The following is a 19,713-nucleotide window of genomic DNA, read 5'->3' as shown; positions in this document are numbered from 1 at the left end:
GTAACCCATCTCCACCCAGATTGTGTACACCTTTGGTATATCAAGCTTCTCCGTGAGACAGGATGAGAGGATCCTCTTTATTAAGTATGATTTAATATGACTGAACTCTGGGTTGCTTCAAAGGGGTTCTACGAATTTTAGAAATGTGAAACTTATCGAACAAAACAAAGATGATAGAAATATGGGCCACAGCGCTTTTGCCTTTGCAGCAAGAAGACCCAGGTTCGAGCCTTGTGCGTGGGGGGTTTCTCCGGGTTCTCCGACATCCTTCCACTCTCCAAAAACTTAGAGAGTGAATGGTTGAATCACTGAGTTCTGAAGGGGATAGATTTGTACTTTGGGGAAACATCCTGTTTTGCTCTTATAAACTAAAGAGTTGCCATGTGTCCTAAAAAACAAGTTGACACTTCAGAACACCGACGAGCTGCATAGGAAGACGGCTGTTCAAAGTGAAGAACCATGTCTGATATTTAATTTAAACTGCCTTTTAACTCCGAGTCACAGAATAAATCTGCAACATTAAGGACCGTCTGAGGCCTGGCGGACAGAATAGCTGATGCGGCGAGCGAGTCTCAAACGCCACGTCATTGTGTCGATCAGATTTGTCAAAGTCGCAGAACCGGCGGCCTCAAAAGTGTCTAACGCTGCAGCGGTGAACCAAAAAACTGACATCTTTACCTCACTTTTTTCAGGGATGCAGAATGTACAGATTAAACAGCTTCACCAGTGAGATCAGTCTCTGTTCATCCAGTGATGAAATCCATCATCCTCCGTAAAATCTATGGATAAAAACATAAGACTTAAAGATAATGTGACGCAACTGACCTCGTACATTTCTCTCTATGGTCTTTTTGGGGTTGTTTTTTAATTCCTTTTTTTTTTTAACCAGCTGTCCCCTTTGTGCATGTTGGATGTGGTTTCAGGTCATGTTCCCAACTGCTGAATTAGCCTCTGCTGTCACTTGGTTGGTGAAAGTGAAAATAGATACTGGAAGGCTTCTGGTCCCTAAAGTTCTGCATATTCACATCTAATAATCAACCCCTCACCTGACTCCAGACACATCCACAGAGAGCTCACAATGAAAAGCAGCCAGGTCCAAACTCCACTTGGCACCCCCCATTTACATTTAAGGATTTAGCAGATGCTTTTATCCAAAGCGACATAGAATTAGTCTTGGAAAGAACTCCACTAAGTAGGAACAGTGAAGACCAGACACGGCGCCATGCTCTGGACCATCTGTCGTGGTTTCACACCGCAGGTCGGGAGGCCTGTCAGCAGGGCGTTGCAGTAGCCTTGGACCACATCCATGAATACCAATTAGTACATTAAATATCAAATCTGTACCAAAAAAACATCTTCTTCTGCCTTGAGTCCAGTTTCAATCCTCGATAAACCAATTAAATAACGATAAAATAATATTACGACTTAATTCTCAAAAGATTCTTTGTCACATTCTGTACCTGACATAAACGGCGTCCGTTACCTGTTACACGTGTCATTTTCGGCACAAATTCTGCCCATTAAGCCAAGTTATTACACCCATCATTCTCTGGGTCACTTGTCACACGTGTGGATGAAAGATATCGTGCTATCAGTCACCTGTTCAGTGTGAATTCTGTCTCAAAACCTCACGACAGGAGGTCATAAAGTGTGCGATGCAAAAATGATCTTCAGTGTAATACAAACACTATATCAAAAAATATCCCTAAGAAAAAGTGCTGCTACGATAATCCTGATAAATGTCTCGACGTTTCTATTTATACAAAGTGAAAAAGTGAGGAGACACACTGAGCAGCCTTTGTGTCCTTAAGATAATGAATGATTGATCGTCTTGAGTGACTTTTCCAGCAGATTAACCAACAACACACAGCAAAATCCTTAACACTCTCCGCGCTCTACGGCACATAGATGCCAACTGTGGAGACACCTTTCATCCCTCGCTCCCCTGGAAACACCAAAGAAAAGAGGACTGTTATCTCCTCCAGCAGAATTAAAAAAGACAGTTATTTTAGGGCTTATGAAGTGGTATAATCCAAAGCTAAACGCTCATGTATTATGTGTCTAACTTGACACACTGTAAATATAACTATGCAGCACTTTTCCCTTATTAAAAGCCACTCAAAGCACTTAAAACTCCCTTGCTTAGAGCTCACCTATCCCATAATCAAAGATACATTTGTAAGAAGAACGGGATCCGGCAAGGAATAAATATTCCTTTATTTATGAGGCTGCATTGTCATTAAAGACAGGAAGGATTATACATTTACATCATTGGTTTTTGTAAACGAGGCCCAGCGACATCACATTTGCATATGCATCGGGGAGCGTGATAGTGCGACAGTGGCCGTCCACTGTCCTGCAGCCATTAGTAAACAGCACATGCCAGGAGAACAGGAGCAGCAAACCACAAGTGATCTGCATATGAACGACTGGCGGCCTCCAATCAGCGACTCCGTCCTCTGCTTTCTCTGTTTGTCGGGGGCCCGCTAATCCTGACACCTGCAGACTGAGAGCGAGCAAGCTGCAGCTGTTGCACGACGTTTAGATCCCGTCGATGTTGGAGGATTTTGCATTTTATGTTCGCGAGCAAAAGGACGTGGTTTGACTTAAAAAAAAAAACACACGTTAGCAGGCGTTAACAGGCAAGTAAGAACCAAAGAAAATACAGATAACTGTGTTTTTATCGTACAAATCGAACCACTGCTAAATGACTCCACACAAGGCTGATTAAGTCTATCAGCTCCACGCATTTTACGTCATGACGTCATGATGTAGGCGAGGCGGAAGCACATAGCGCTAGTAAAGTAAGATGGCTGAATAAGACGTGTTTAGTACGGTATGGTACATATTTTGGTGTGATTCCATTAGGAATAGTACCAACATAACTGGCCCCAACCATTCCTACTACGAATACTACAATTTGTTTTCTGCCCGTGTTTTAACTGCGTACATTTGTAACTGTTGAGGGTTTTTATCGTATTTGCTGCTGCCCGTCTTGGCCAGGACTTCCTTGAATAAGGTTAAAAAAAAAGTGGTGACCAGAAGTTTCACAAGTGGATCCTACAGCTAAAAAAAAAAACCTAGACGTTCAGTAGGACCTCACATATCATAATCATGTCACAATTTTAGGGTAAGGGATAGGGCTTTAATGATGACCTCATACAAGGTTTAATAAGAGTAAAATGCTCCATATGTACGAAAAACAAATACCTAGAAACTGCACCAAATGTATTTTTGTAACAATCGGCTGTGATGTGATGTCACTATATCATGACTGTGTGCACTGAAAAATATATTCTGCGTTTCTGTGTTTGACTTTGTTTTGTCAGATTTGACAGATTCTGCATCCAGATACAGAGATACGGATGTTTTGGCTTCACCTTTGGGAGCGTATGTCTACGGTTTTGATAGATTTGTATACAGTGCTGCGCTTTCGAGACACAACACAGACGCCATAGTTCCTCCCACCACCTCCAGTCTGTCCTTAATGTTACTCATAACTTAGCTCAGAAGTTATTCAGTGAAAAAAAAGCAGTTTAAATCAAATTCCAGACACTGCACTCGTCTTTGAACTGCTGTTTTCTGGTTTGGGTAGACAGCGTTCTGAAGAGTAAACTTATCTTTCGGTCACATCAGCAACTCTTTTTTTTTTTTTATTATTATGAAAGAAAATCCTAACAGTCCTGCAGAGTTTGAAACTCTCTTCAGTGATGCAGCCATTTAAAGTGGTTCTTCTTCTCAGGATTTGTTCCTTTTTGCAGAAAGAGAATGTAGTCGATCTGTGTTGCTCGCAGCACGGATCAATCAGATGTGATCTGACTCTGAGCTTGTGGCACGCGCATCACGTCGAAATCTCACTTTGTCACACACCTCTCCTCCCTGTGTGGAGGATTTCATTTACGTCACAAAATGTGTCAAAAACAGACATAATCTGGGGTTATTTTTTTTGCGACAGTGTCGGTGCATCCATCACAGCTGCGTTAAAAAAAAAAACACACACAGTGGCATGAAGCAAGAGGAAGCATTTTAAATCACAGGCTGCATTGTGTCCCTGATGAAGCACAACATAGACCTCCAGAAGATAAATCTAAACACAGCTGCTCTGCGCAATATTCTTCAGGACACTGGGATAACGTCGGAGGATCATCTCTGGGTCACGCTAAAGGATATTGCTTTTATTATGAATGCAAGAACTCTCACCAAAGAAAAGGGCATCAAAGTATTAGGTGTGATCTCCAGGGATTTAACACTTACTTCATAAAGTCTCATGTTAGCATTCTAAGGGAATCTATATTTTGAAGAAAAGGAGCACGGCCTTTGTTTGCGGTCGCTCATAATGAGTCTTGCTGTGTAGGGTTTCATTAATGCTTTAGTACAGTGACGTCCATGGACATTGTACCTTAAGGTATGGTCCATGGAAGCCCCCGTACAAAAGACAGGCTCCCATTCAATAAAGTTAAGGTGGATACACCAAACGACACTGACCTTGTTTCTGTCCAATCACGTGACAGAGCCACAGCTGTATTTAAGAATCTCCAGCTCCACACATTGTCCCACGCTGGAGACAAGCAGGAGAAGGGGGACATCAGCAGTGACACAAAGGTGGGTGCTTTTTTGTTGTTGTTGTTTTTTAAAGAGTCATTAAAGATGTGTGTGCTTAGTTTAAAGCATATTTAAATGTTTCTGTTGCAGGAATGTCCACAAAAAGAAAGGCTAAAATGAAACTTCTCGGTTTTCTCGTCTTGGTGTCCATGGTGGCAAAAAGTCAAACGTTATTATGCACAAGTAATTTTCGACGTCCAGGTACAGTATGTAGCTGTGTTTGTTCTCTTCTTATCGGATGTCAAAATACGTGCTTTTCAAAATACATGATTACATTTAGAGCTTTCACTGTTGGTATCAAAACGGCACCTTTTTGCTTCCAGGATTTTCTGTCTCCTGACAGACGTGAAATTAGGTTTGCGGCCGAGTAAGAGTCCATGTGACAGTTTGTTTAGAAAGCTTGGTAATGTGCATCTCCCTCTCTCTCTCTCTCTCTTTCTCTTAGTGTACGATGACATTTCAGTTATATGTGGGACATCCTCGATTAGCCTGGCTATCATCGTCTGCCCCGTTATCTACACTGGCTACAACGAATCCCTGCTCTTTCTCAACAATGTGGACAAGCCAGAGTGTAAGGGAACGCTGGATGAGTCAGCCTCCCCGCCTGTTGTCAGGTTCAGCTTCGCACTCAACAAGACCAACGCTTGCGGCAGCAAGTTCTGGGTTAGTAGAAGTTGGAAGAGGACTGAAATTCTTTAAAAACACCGTCTCTCTTTCTCTCTGTTTGACTCTGCGTTATGCGTTTGCCTCCAGACCACCAGTGCACCTGGAACAGGGATCTTGTCTGACATCTCCAACATGCAGACGGTTAATGTCAGTGGTCTCGTGCTGTCTTTCGATCCAACCACGGGAATGGTCACCTACAATGCTGAGCTCAAGTATTACTATTCCTGTGCTTACCCTCTGGAGTATTTCGTCAACAACACCCAGGTGGACGTGTAAGATCTCGCTCTTCTTCTGTTTGTAGAGATGTTCCCTGTCCATAACTGTACATGGGTTTGTTGAGACAATCGGATGAATGTCACGCTCTCATATTTTATCGAATGGTGTGGCATTTCACTCAGACAAAAGCATAGATGCCCTTTTCCGTCTGTGAGCACGGGTTAAAAGGAAATGAATTCACGGACTCAGCGATACGTAACTGTCGCGATCACAGTTTCTCTCAAAACGATGACATTTTCACACTGCAAGTGAAGCTAAAGTTATTTACTGGTGTACATGAGATGCAGTCAGACTCACACACCCTCATTTTGTCTCACATCCCATGAAGGTCATCATCTTCTATTGCATTGACGGGCAAGAATGGCAGCTTCATCAGCACCTTGGACATGAAACTCTACAGTGTAAGTTGAAATGAGGGGCTGGTCCTGACACAAATGTTGTGTCCTTAAGATATATGTGGTGTTAGATTAACTGGGTGCAGGGTTGGGACAGATAACAAGCTGGAAAACACTGGGAGAAAACTATGAACATTCAAGGAAATGATGCTGAAAAGTCCACGTCCAGTCAGAAAAATCTCAATGGCAATGTCTAGATTTAACAGCTTAGAACTGTAACTGTTCTCAGCTCTATACGACTTCATAATGTGCAAAAACACCATCATGACCAACTCTGCATGTTTGTTGACAGGACTTCGACTACCTAAATCCTCTCGTCATACCAAGCAATGGATTAGACCTAAGGACGGAGATTTTCGTAGAAGTTAAAGCGTCCAACCTGACTGCTCAGTAAGTGCAGACTTCTTAGATCTGTGGATTCTCAGATGTTAGCACTCCAGGGACATGAAGTGAGTGGTCTTCAGTGTAAAAGTCTCTCAACCTCACCATTCTTCCTTCTCCCACCAGGTACAACGTCCACCTGGACCAATGCTACGCTTCTGTCTCTCCTTACCCAGCAAACTCCTCAATCTTCAACTTCTTTGTCTCGTAAGTCTCATAGACGCAGATTCTAAAGGCAACGGGCCACCCCTGCCTCGTTGGTTCAACTCGATTTCCTTGATATCAAACAGGTGCAATCAGGACCGCATGACCTCAATGATTGAGAACGGCGACAGTCACAGTTCGCGCTTCTCCTTCAAGGCCTTCAGGTTCATCGAGCAGCAGAACGAGACGGTGTCCACTTATTACATCCACTGTATCACACGACTCTGCTCGATCACCAGCTGCGATGTTTTTGTGAGTGGAGGTTCACTAATTGAAAAAAAAAAAAAATAGTTTTTGTGGGAACTTTGTTTGTTAGTAGTTGCATCTGTTTTTTTCTCCCTCATTTACAGAAATGTGCTGCTAGCGAAAGGAGGAGAAGGGACGTTTCTGCCAGTGACGTTTCTGCCAGTGATGTTTCAGAGGCGACCACCTTATCCTCGAACTTCCCCATTGTCACCAAAAATGAGGACCGTAAGTTGTTTTTTACCTGGTACTTTTGTGTACACCTGCTCTGACGAGGGTCCAAGCGAGCTGAGCCGATACTAAAATGCGACATCAACTGGAAGAGTCACGAGCGAGCCGTCCGACACAGGAGTCAAACCGAACAATGCCAAACTGCAGATCGGTTACACTTAATCTCGTTAATCTCCGACATTTAGCTAGGAAATGTCTAAAATCTCACTATTTAGCGACAGCACTGCCGAAAGCCGGCGATCGTGAGCCGAATCATGGAGGTGCTGACTAATTAATTCTAATGATTCAGTCGCAGCAGTTTTGACCCCGCGGAGGAGGCACCATAGTGGAAAACGACATGCCCGAGTCGATACTAGTAGAGCTAGAGCTGTATGATGGAAAAGTGCCATAACACAATAAAAAGGCAGCACTTTAGTGAAGAAGATAAGCATCCGAGTTGCAATTTCCCATTTAACCCACGAACGGACCTTCCATCAAAACCGCAAACTCTCCACATTCGGACACTGAAAGTCCGCGTAAAGCACAAAGAAAAATATCACTTCGGTGTCTCACAACAAGGTCTCAAATCATAAAATTCAGTCGCATTCTCTGCCGACCACAGCTTAAATATGAAATACAGTAGAAGTAGTGGTAATAATGCAGCAACGAGGAAATACACCGTCTGCAAAAGCAAGTATTTACATCTTTAAATGTAAACGATCTGCAGAATAACATCCGTCACTGGATTTTTCTTCATCGTGACTCGCAGCATCATTGCCTCCGAAGCTATGAGTGCAACTCTGGGTAACACTCTTAATGATGAAGTGATTATTAATTAATCATTAACTTTTAATCATCATTCCCTGTTCATGCACCCTTTCCGCTCATGGACACTGGCCTTAGTAACCAGAAGAGTTTGTTAATTACTAATTAGTTAACCATCAGTATAATGATTAGTTTACAAGTGTTAGGGTTAGACGACTAAAGGTCCACTTAATAAAAGCTATTTTCCTTTTTCTTCCAGCACTGATACCGATGAATGAAGGTAAGTTATTTATTAATGTACCGAAATAATTAAATGTTGTTTGTTCCTCAGTTAAAAAGTACATTAAAAATGCCATGTTTGTATTTGTCACCAGTGTCCAGTGCCCACTCCAGCTCAGGCTCCACGGTGGGACTCGGAGTGGCGGTAGGCATCCTCGCGGTGGTGGTGGTCGCGGCTGTGGGTGCGGCTGTCGTCTTCTACAGGCGGCTCAGACACTAATAAACGGAAAGAACTAAGAAACTAATCCCCGGGCATCACATCACAGATAAAGGAGCATTCACAGAACGTGGGGCTGCTGTTTTATTAGAAATGTACTGAGTAGAATCGTCTATATTTAAGAGCGGCGCGCATGAACCTCTGAACAAAGAGATGCTTTGTTTTAGTAGAATGCTGCATCATATAATAAGTTAAAGTGCTTCTGCATTTCTGATTTCTAGAGAGGGTAGAAAAAGTCAGTCAAAATCAGTTTAATCACAACCACAAGACCTGAAATAATCAGACGAGTTTTGAGAGACGCCACTGTGGGATGATTGTTTACAGAGGAAGTTAAGGAGTAAACATGACGGCAGGTGTGTTGACACGAAACAACGAATAAAAAGAAGTTATCAATCAAGTCACTTTCTGTGTGTGTGTGTTTTTGTTTTACAACATTTTACTTCATCCTCGCCAACCTCACCCAAACACAAAGTATCTCCACTTTCTAATGCTCTCTGACCCCATCCCTGCATCTTCTTCCATTGACAGAAATTAGCTTTTTTAATGCATTATCTAATGACAATGGTAAAAAACAAACACAAACTCTGCACCAGACCTGAGTTACCACACTTGACCCCTCAAAATGCAAAAGAAAGCTCTTTGAAATGTAAATTCATAAAGCATGGGATGACGGTAGTGTACATTAAATGATTGAAACTACTGTAGCCTACATTATCCATGGAACAACCTCACTGCAGGAGAATGTATCTCCACTTTCTATAGCTCTCTGACTCCATCTCTGCATCTTTTTCCATGTGATTTTTTTTAAGGGAAAGTGCTTTTTTATGACAAAATCTTCATTATCTATACATCCATACATCGTCTGTGTTTGTCCTTCCGTCGTCGTCAACCTCCAGGGGTGTTAAGGTTAGGGGACATGACGAGTGGTTAAGGAAAGGGATTATGGGACGGGATAATAGGCTGTGATGTGGGAATGAATGTAAACAGGGGATTAATGTAGTGTTTGGTTCGTGTCACATTGGAATTTGTTATGTCTTCTACTTGCCCGTGACCCCGATGAGGACATAGGACCACAATGGAGGTTCACATGACATCACTGAAACCAGACTCAGTCACTCTCTGTCTACACCGGTTGCTCTTGAACTTGAACTTGGAAAAAAACATCACAAACACAATATTACAATGAAACTGAATACCGCTCTGTCAAAAGTGGAAGTTAAAGTTAAACAAAAGAGGTGGGAAAGTCCGGGAGCAAACGGATCTCTCCACATCTCTGTTTCGTGGAATCTGGAGCAGCGGTTTTGACTTTGACCGGGGTTTGGAGCCCGGCAAAGTTCCGCCTCACCGAAAAACCTCAAACAACCTTAATATACTGTACCTATTGAAGATTACACCTCATTGTTGGTCCAAGAAAAATAATCCCTGCTTTTAGTTCTTTTGTATTATTCCAGGCAACTGAGCAACCAGCTGCAGAGGAGATACTGTAACATGCCTCCGTGCCTCGTGCGATATTTATTTTCAGTTTTTTTTTGGTATAGAATGAGAGGATTTCTGGTACAAAGGCAATTTAAAAGTCCAAAATCTACCAGGGCCAACATGTGCAGCTGCAAAGTTAGAATGATGTTGCTGCAGCAGCAGTGATAAAAGTTCAACAGAGCATAGCAGCAGGCAACCAGGAAAAGGCACACGGCACAACACGAGTTAGGACCTCCAACAACAGGTCAAGATGCTCAACTATGGTTTACTATCACTTTGCTGTAATAGAAAACCCAAGTGTGCTATCGTGTACTGTGTTTGACCTGTTGAGTGATTAATATCTGAGTGTTGTGTCACAGTTGAGCTCCAGGTGTCTAAATTATGGCCATAAGATTTATTTAAACAATTTTAATGTAAAGCCAATACAAGCACAGCTTTGTAAGCTGGCATTTAAGCACATAGCATGTTGTTTTCAGCTTTGTAGTCGCCGTGTCACCTCTACACTCACTATAAAAAACATGCAAATAATTAGAACTGCAATAACTAACCATTATTTTGACGATTAATCAATTAATCGGTCGGTCTAAAACGTCGCCGATCAGTGTTTGTCAGACCTAGTTATGATGATGTTCTCGAATGTCTTTGAATTGAAAATTTAATTTGAACGATTTCTTTGTTATCAGGAGCAAAGAAACAAGGAAATATTCACATTAAAGAAGCTTGAAACAATCATAAATCTTGTTTTGGAATCACTTTAGATGAGTGAACACATATTCACCATTAACTACTTATTACTTATCATGCATATAAGTAGCATACTAGCCCTTTATTAGTAAATATTAAGCTCGTATTAACAACTTATGTAGGAAAAATCTTAATTCATGTAGAATAAGGTGTTAATACGTGCTTAATGATTACTAATAAAAGGCTAGTTATGCTACTTATATATGTTAATAAACACCTCAATATGTTCCCTAATCTGAAGTGTTGATTCATCAATTTTCTAAATAGTGTAGTAATCGATTAATCGAGTAATTGTTTCAGCTCGACAAACAATTATTGAAAATAAATTAAAACAAAACAGTAGAATAAGCGCTCAGAGGGTAGGCAGTTTCCCACGGTGCCAACACACACAAATGTCTGAATACAGACGCCTTTCAGATCACCACCAAAATCAATACATCCCCAAATCTGTCCTTGTGCTGCTCGCGTAGGAACAGGGAAAAAAGGGGGCTAAAAATACAGCCTTCTTGGTAAATCTCTGATCCCACATTGTCCTGTCACTCCTCAAGACAAAATGTCCGCCCCCACAAAACACTGAAATTCTGTGATTTCTGAATGCACTTCCCCTGCCACGTTTCCCCCTGACCGGGCTGGCTTACTTCTGCTTCAGCTGTGTTTTGTCGTCGTGTGATCGCTCATCATCATCATGTGCAGAACAATCACCAGCGTTTATACTAATTGGGAGAGTTTTGAACGACAGGAGCGCCGCAGTGTTTTCATTAAGCTGCTGCTGCTGCTGATGCTGCCACTGATGCGGAAAGATCAGTGGAGTCCACCGATGAGGCCGACATCAACCATCAGGATGATGAAAGAATGTGATCCAAAGCGATGTGACCGTGACATGACAGTCAGACAGACGGCTTCAATTGTTTCTCAAAGTGTTGATGTGAGATCACACGCGGCAATTTCTGGACTTTTTCTTTTTAACACAGAATGGAGGCAGGGACCAAATGCATCAAGCAAACAGCAGTTTGGTGATAATAATGAGAGCGGGTCAGAACGCTGCTTCAGAAAGTAAGTCACATAACCAGCTACAGCAGAGAAGACGGCATCTGAGAATGATCAACACAGTCAACACAGAGAGAAGCAAAGTGCTTATACATGACTGTCCTATACTGTCCACCAAAAATATACAAGGCTTTCTAAAGAGAGGGAAAAGAGGAAGAAAAATAGATGGAAAAGGATACACACACTGACATGCAAATTCTTAACTTATAAAAATTATAGGGCTGTCAAAAGATTAAAATGTTTAATCAGATTAATCACAGGGTAGCTGTGGATTAATCACGATTAATCACGATTAATTACCATTCGTAAATATGCCAAAAAAATTCACATTTTCTCTTTATATTGTTGTAGGAACGGAGAGATAAATAAAGTATGTGAAAATATAAATGTAAAGAACAATAAAATACTGTAAATAACTTGTAAAAACCTATACAAACCTAGTAAAAAATAAACATTACATTGTAAAAAAAACCACATTATAAGACAATATAAATAAATAGAAAAAATAAAATGATGTAAATAACTTAAAAAAAACAAAAAACTATACATTGCACTGTTAATAACTCACATTATAAACAAAATATAAAGTATAGAAGTTAAATAGTTTTCTTGGGGGAACTAAACCCACAGCAGGAGAAGCACTGCTTCTACAAGTTAGCGTTAGTCATTGCCAATCAACCGTTGTTGTTTAAGGGAGACGGGGGTGCAGCTGGTCACTGATGCATTTAGGCTCCAAGTGTCGGGAGCCCCCCTATCGGCTCGGGGCCCCAAGCAGTTGCCCGCCGCCTTGCCTGTTCATAAACTGCACGTCTACTCGTAACGCGATGAAAGTGCGTTAATGCGTTAAAAAAATTAAGGCGTTAATTCAACAAATTAATCATCCTGCGTTAATAATTAATTTTAATTTTGACAGCCCTAAAAAATTATAATTTACCTTTTTACTTAAGTACAAGTAAATTGTCTAAACGTTACAAGAGCAAAAGTCACACATGCTTTCACTTTCTCACTCATTCAGGCACCTCAATTAACACCAATTCAATGTTGTCCTCATAGTTCACCTGTCCTCATCAATCACTTGTCCTTATCATTCACCTGCCCTCACCGTTCACCTGTCCTCAACATTCACCTGTCCTCATCGCTTTCCTGTCCTCATCGCTCACCTGTCCTTATCGTTCACCTAGTCATTCACCTGTCTTCATCATTCACCTGTCCTCAACGTTCACCTGTTCTCATCCTTCACCTGTCCTCATCCTTCTCCTGTCCTTATCGTTCACCTCGTCATTCACCTGTCCTAATCATTCACCTGTAACCATCATTCACCTGTCTTTATCATTCACCTGTCCTCATCCTTCACCTGTCCTCATCATTCACCTGTCCTTTTTGTTCACCTGTCCTCGTCATTCACCTGTCCTAATCATTCACCTGTAACCATCATTCACCTGTCTTTATCATTCACCTGTCCTCATCCTTCACCTGTCCTCATCATTCACCTGTCCTTTTTGTTCACCTGTCCTCATCATTCACCTGTCCTTATCATTCACCTGCAACCATCATTCACCTGCCCTCACTGTTCACCTGTCCTCTGTAATCTTTTGGAAAGACTGCTCAACACGTCACTCTTGGTTTAATTTCTTCTTGTCATGGACTGTCTAGTTTAGTTTCTAGAAGGTGTGTTTATATTTATTTTTTGTTGTTGTTGTGTTTTTTGTTGTCCTCATAGTTCACCTGTCCTCATCAATCACTTGTCCTTATCATTCACCTGCCCTCACCGTTCACCTGTCCTCAACATTCACCTGTCCTCATCGCTTTCCTGTCCTCATCGCTCACCTGTCCTTATCGTTCACCTAGTCATTCACCTGTCTTCATCATTCACCTGTCCTCAACGTTCACCTGTTCTCATCCTTCACCTGTCCTCATCCTTCTCCTGTCCTTATCGTTCACCTCGTCATTCACCTGTCCTAATCATTCACCTGTAACCATCATTCACCTGTCTTTATCATTCACCTGTCCTCATCCTTCACCTGTCCTCATCATTCACCTGTCCTTTTTGTTCACCTGTCCTCGTCATTCACCTGTCCTAATCATTCACCTGTAACCATCATTCACCTGTCTTTATCATTCACCTGTCCTCATCCTTCACCTGTCCTCATCATTCACCTGTCCTTTTTGTTCACCTGTCCTCATCATTCACCTGTCCTTATCATTCACCTGCAACCATCATTCACCTGCCCTCACTGTTCACCTGTCCTCTGTAATCTTTTGGAAAGACTGCTCAACACGTCACTCTTGGTTTAATTTCTTCTTGTCATGGACTGTCTAGTTTAGTTTCTAGAAGGTGTGTTTATATTTATTTTTTGTTGTTGTTGTTGTGTTTTTTGTTTTTTTGTTATTATTTATTTTAATTTATTTTCTCTTTTCCTTACAGTCCTACTGTATGTTATAAGAATTAAAAATCAATAAAGTTTGAGTCATAAAAAACATTCTCCTGTCCTCATCGCTCAACTGTCCTCATCGTTCACCTGTCCTCATCGTTCACCTGTCCTCATCGTTCACCTCATCATTTACCTGTCCTTATCATTCACCTGCAACCACCATTCACCTGCCCTCACCGCTCACCTGTCCTCAACATTCACCTGTCCTCATCGCTCACCTGTCCTCATCGTTCACCTGTCCTCATCATTCACCTCATCATTCACCTGTCCTCATCCTTCACCTGTCCTCAACATTCACCCGTCCTCATTGTTCACCTGTCCTCTTCATTCATGTCCTCAACATTCACCTGTCCTCATCATTCACCTGTCATCATTCATTCACCTGTCCTCAACATTCACCTGTCCTCGTCATTCACCTGTCCTCATCATTCACCTGTCCTCAACATTCACCTGTTCTCATCATTCACCTGTCCTCAATATTCACCTGTCCTCATCATTCACCCGTCCTCAACATTCACCTGTCCTCATCATTCACCTGTCCTCAACATTCACCTGTCTACATCATTCAACTGTCCTCATCATTCACCTGTTCTCAACATTCACCTGTCCTCAACAGTCACCTGTCCTCATCATTCACCTGTCCTCAACATTCACTGCTAAAGTTTCCGATGCTTGAATGTATCATATTTTATATTTTAAATTCAGGCAAACATTTACCGTATAAACAGATGCCATTTCAAACGTAGTAAAGTACAGTATTTCCAGAATTCTGGATTTGTTTTCTCGTCTCCAGCTGAGTCACCAGGGTTCATAAGGTGTTTGATGTTCAAAGATCCCAAACACCTTATGAACTCATCAATGACGACGTGTCCAAGTAGCATCATGAATCTCCACCACAGAGCCAGAGGGGGAAAAAAAGGTAACACAGTCTTAAGTTTCCTCCCATTCTACTTCAATTTGATTCAAGTTGCGCTTGTTTTTGTTTTAAACTTTCGCCAACCGAGTGCGTGTGTACGCTCCGTCTTTGTCTTGCGACTTTCATCTGCATGACAAGCTTTGTTTGACGCTGCCTGAAAATAATAGGATGGAATTTCCTTTTCACTTGTGCTGAAAACTGCACCAGCGGATTCAAAGAGAGCCTCCGTCAGCGAGACGCTCAGTTACTGAGAGGCAGAGGAGTTCGCTCCGGCTGTTGTTTCTGAACAGATGACAGGAGGATCACTGGGACTTTGAACTTGCCAGCGAGCAGAAGTGGGCAGCAGCAGTTTTTGTTTTTTTCAGACGCGAGTACACACCTCGTGTGTTCCGTGTCGTGTTTACACAGACTTCCGCACACGTAAATGATCAAATAAGCACTCCATTATTAGATTATCACTTAAACCTCTCCATCTTGAACTCGCTTGTGGTACAAAATCAAACCTTGTTTCCAAGACTATTTTGTCCATTTATGGTAATGCCTTTGACAAACCAGCAGGAGGCACTTTAATCAATTGTTCCCTCTTGGAGGGTTTTATATAATCTGTCAAAACACAACATACTCATTATCCATTGACTTGTTAATTATTCTGCTATGCCACCCACCACCATGCTCTTTAATTTAATTAACAGAGGCCTAAAGTCTAAAATATATAACGTCTTCAAGGAGAAAACTTGGTGATTAAAATCATCTCATTAAGACTTAGAGAAGAGTTTTTCCTCATCGAGCTGCAACTATTATTGTTTTAATTGTATTTTCTTTTATGTATTATTCAAGTGTTGTCTGTAAGAACACATACTTCTATAACACTGTGTTTTTGTTTTGTAAACAGAGTGAGTTTTTGTATCAATAAGTCCCATTGATTTTTCAGTCCCTCCCTGTTTCACTCGTGCAGAGTAAATCAAATCACAGCAATTTGAATTAACAGGGAGTCATAGTTTAATCTCAATCCATAAAGCGTCTGAAAACAGTGGAGGATACCCCTGCTGTGCGACATAATTCACTGGACTCAGAAAGTTATCGGGTGACTTCTCTCCTGTATTTTGCTCATAATTCAAATATTTAAAGATAAATTGGTACTTTTTCATTTCCCATTCCCCTGGGTTTCATGTGTGATTATTTGTCGTCTATTTCATCTTTTATAAATTCAGTTAATTTAATTTTAGTTAAGTTAGTTAACGCCACTTAACATTTGCTTTTCATTTAAAATCAGCCGTTTCAATTTTCTTTCTCTTTTGAACTTTAATTGTGCTCTGATTATTCCTGCTAGTAAAGCAGAACTTTGCGGCCTAAAATACCCTCCATGAAATCATGGACATTCACAATCCCTGGTGAAGCTCAGGCAGGAATGGAGATGGATGAGGAGGGGGGGGGGGGGGGGGAATCAGATGCTTCTCTGTTGTGACCACACCTGTCCACTGGGTGTCCTCAGTGAGCTTCTCTCCTGTGCTGCTGCTGATCACCTGACTGCCTTTGTTGTCAGCCGCCTGCCTCCTCCTCTTCGTTTGCTCATTAGTCAGTTTTCTTTATGATTTACTGTCAGACTGTTGTCAGCTCCTCACTTTCAGATTACCTGCTGACTGATTATGTAAGTGTCAGGTAATCTGTAAGCCAGATGCGGTCTGTCTGTCCGTCTGAGGCTGTTTTTCCTGGTTGCTGTCCGTATTTTTTAACTCATAACAGCAGGAAAGGCAGAATGTAAATAATGACTTGAGTGACAACTGACTGCTTTAGCTGCTTCACTTCCAGTCCACGCTGTCACGCTGTCACTCCTCAATGAGTCACTGGCAACAGCTGTGGTCAGTCACACTGTCTGAGAACAGGTCAAAGGTCAAGGCACAGAGTTTAGGGAACAAGCCAAACTTTGCAATCTTACAGACACACAAAGAACTCTTCTGAAAACTGTATTCGCAGCAACTCTGTCTCTAAAAATACTCCTTTCTCACACAGCTGGGTTGCGTTTATGTAAGAGTAGTAATGTAAGGAATGCATTTCTCCTTTCAGATTGCATTTGTTTTTGACATGTGACCAAATAGCGATGAAGTTCACAAGTATTTTAGGCAAAATGTTCTCATTGGTGGAGTTCAGCAGCAGCAGCGGAGGAGAGGACAGCACCAGAGACCAAACATGGGAAGATTCCATCAAGCAGCAGACCGGCTGAGGACTCATGAACCTTATCCTGACATTGTGACTAAACCTAACCACGGGTTACTCACGGTGCTCAAACCTAATCATATGCAAAACCAGGAAATGGTTTCATCACGCTCATTTCCTCATTTCGCCCAAAAGAGCAAGAGGTTTGAAAACACTGTAATTTCATGTGCGCGTCCCTCAGACGTGCAATTAAGTAAAGTCATTTTGGTTCAGAAAATATTTATTGATATAAATAGCCGAGTTGAGTGTGAGATCGTAATTTCATTTGGGCCAGTTTCACAGCAGATCCAGGATCAGAACCCTGAATTAGGTCACAGCTGCGCGTCTGCATTTGGGTTCTTGTTGGCTATCTCCACTTCTGCAGGGCGACGTGTCAAAAAGAATATGGAGCAGAAGTAAAAAGTAAAAAGCGAGGGGAATTGTGTGCATTCCAAACTGCAGCACCAAGTGGTCTTGGTTAATACTAGTAAACAAAGGGCCGGGCTAATGTCCTTGTGCAGGAATTCCATCTGGAACAGATAAAGCGTTTGGTTACCACGCTTTATCTCTTCAACCACACACAATCTGATCCTTTACTTGGGAAAAAAAAGAGAGAAATGTTGCTACGTTGTTCAGAGGAGTCAAGGCGAAGATAGAGGGGTGAAACAAAGCTCAAGGACAGCTCGCGCATTTAGAAAGGCGTCCATCGGGTCCTCATTTCATACAAACAGGTCTATGGGCACAACAACATTTACATACTTCATAAGGAACGCTGCATCAGCTTCCTTGAAAAAAACAAAAAATGTGTTGATTTAATTATAACTTGGTTATTAAAGTCGGAGCATGTAGTGACTGAGCACTTTCATATTCAGCAGTTGTTGTGGTTATTTTTATGATAACTGCTCAATAAATAAAGATTAGGGATGAGATAAAACAATGATATTCATTCATTATCTGCAGCTAAACTATGCTTTGCCATGCCGAGGCGAGCTGGGACCATAGATGGAAAAGGGGCTATAAGGAGAGAGGCCTAATACATGTGAACAGGTGATAATGCACTATATTTATTACTTCTGTTTTATCTGCATGTGCTAACTGGGTGTGGTTTCCTGTTCCCTCGTTTGGCACCAACTCTCCTGCACACCTGAGTTGACTCTGCACTCAGCGCTTCTTCATACATAAGGGCAGACTGGTTCAACCACACAACTCTGCACATCATCATTCACCACGCGGCAGGAAAAGGCATTCATGAAACCTGTTGTTTTTTCATGCATGCTGAGGCTCATCCACCCATCTCTCTCAGCCAACTATTTGTGTGTGTGTGTGTGTGTGTGTTAGAAACAGAATCCGTCTGTGCGATGCAACCTTTGTCTCGTTTTAAATAAAACACCAGTGTTACACCTTTTTTTTGAAAACCCACTCAGCTCCTGCATTTCTATCAAGAATGAATGGGCTCAAAGCCGAAAGCCGCAGGAAGATGGGAGCGTATTGAATTATGAGACAGACTGACGTGTGTTTGTTTTAATCTTGTCATGGGATTTGTTCATAATAAGGAATATTGAATGGCAACAGCCTTGTCCTTCACACAAGACAACGTGTCTGTGCCAGCAGCTAATGCACAGCTTCAGGCTTCGTGCACTTTTACATATGTTGTGTGTGTGTGTGTGTGTGTGTGTGAGCGTTTCAAATCAAAGCCAGCTGGGTGGGGGGATTACTTTTACCAGAAAGCCCTGATCCCCTTGGTTTAATGTGGGGTTTTAATGTTGTATTTTCTGCCTTCAACGCGCTTTTTTATATTTAATTCTCTGATGTTTTCTGACCTGCCTGTTGTTACTGTATCTGTTGGTAACAGCTCGCAGGAATGTTGGTTTCCAGAGAAGCTCAAAACTATGACTCTGTGTCCTTCAGTCTGTAACATTAGACACATTCTGTTAGCTGCTGAAGTCTCACTGAGCAAAAAAAACAATGACACTTGGCTTCTCTATGGTAAAAAAAAAAAAGACCAATTATGGAAGTCAATTATTACAGTAAACAACACAGTGTTCTCCACATTGTGGAGGAAACAAACACAGCTGCGACGGAACAACACCATCCTCGGTAGCTGCAGTCTGAAGTGGAAAAACCTCATGGAAGGTGCATGTACCCATGAATGATTTAGTGATTGAGTGGAGTGTGCTGTACCAGAAGAGTAAAAATAAATATGTAACTAACGGCGTAGGATACAATATACAAAAGATGTCCCGGAGCACTGACGATGACGATTTTACTGCTTATTCTATAAGTTGGCCGATTTGTTCCTAAACAATAGCACAAAATGTTACGACAAACTACATTTCCTCTAACTGTCTTTGCTACTCGTTATCACCGCATCAAATCAGAAGATTCTCACATCTTTCATAACCATTCACACACAACAACGTGGGATTAAGTGTCTTGCTTAAGGACACATATATAGACGATAGCAGGGCCTGGAATTGGACCCACAACCTTCCAGTTGAAAGACAACTCGCCCTACCAGTGAGCCACTGTGGCTCAACCATGACTACTCACTTTTTGAATACTTTTACAGAAAAATAGTCAGATAGAACAATAAATAGAACAATATATAGATAGATATAATGATAGAGAGACTGATACACAACTCATAGATAGATAGAACAATGTAAC

General features: G+C 41.7%; 1 protein-coding gene across 1 annotated transcript; it reads left to right on the top strand.

Annotated features, from left to right (window-relative positions):
- Nucleotides 1-4,407: 4,407 nt before the first annotated feature.
- Nucleotides 4,408-8,241, top strand: LOC310944716 (zona pellucida-like domain-containing protein 1; the record flags this gene model as incomplete). Its single annotated transcript, XM_083910524.1, has 10 exons — nt 4,408-4,606; nt 5,048-5,265; nt 5,356-5,540; nt 5,873-5,945; nt 6,232-6,329; nt 6,447-6,527; nt 6,611-6,776; nt 6,875-6,995; nt 8,002-8,022; nt 8,117-8,241. The coding sequence occupies 10 exons, from the start codon at nt 4,408-4,410 to the stop codon at nt 8,239-8,241; spliced, it is 1,287 nt and encodes a 428-aa protein (XP_083766650.1).
- Between the last annotated feature and the right edge of the window lie 11,472 nt (nt 8,242-19,713).

Source organism: Microchirus variegatus (genome assembly GCF_963457635.1).
Source record: "Microchirus variegatus genome assembly, chromosome: 2".
Classification (NCBI taxonomy): Eukaryota; Metazoa; Chordata; class Actinopteri; order Pleuronectiformes; family Soleidae; genus Microchirus; species Microchirus variegatus.
Note: the sequence above shows the minus strand (reverse complement) of the source record. Positions and strands in the feature narration are given on the sequence as shown.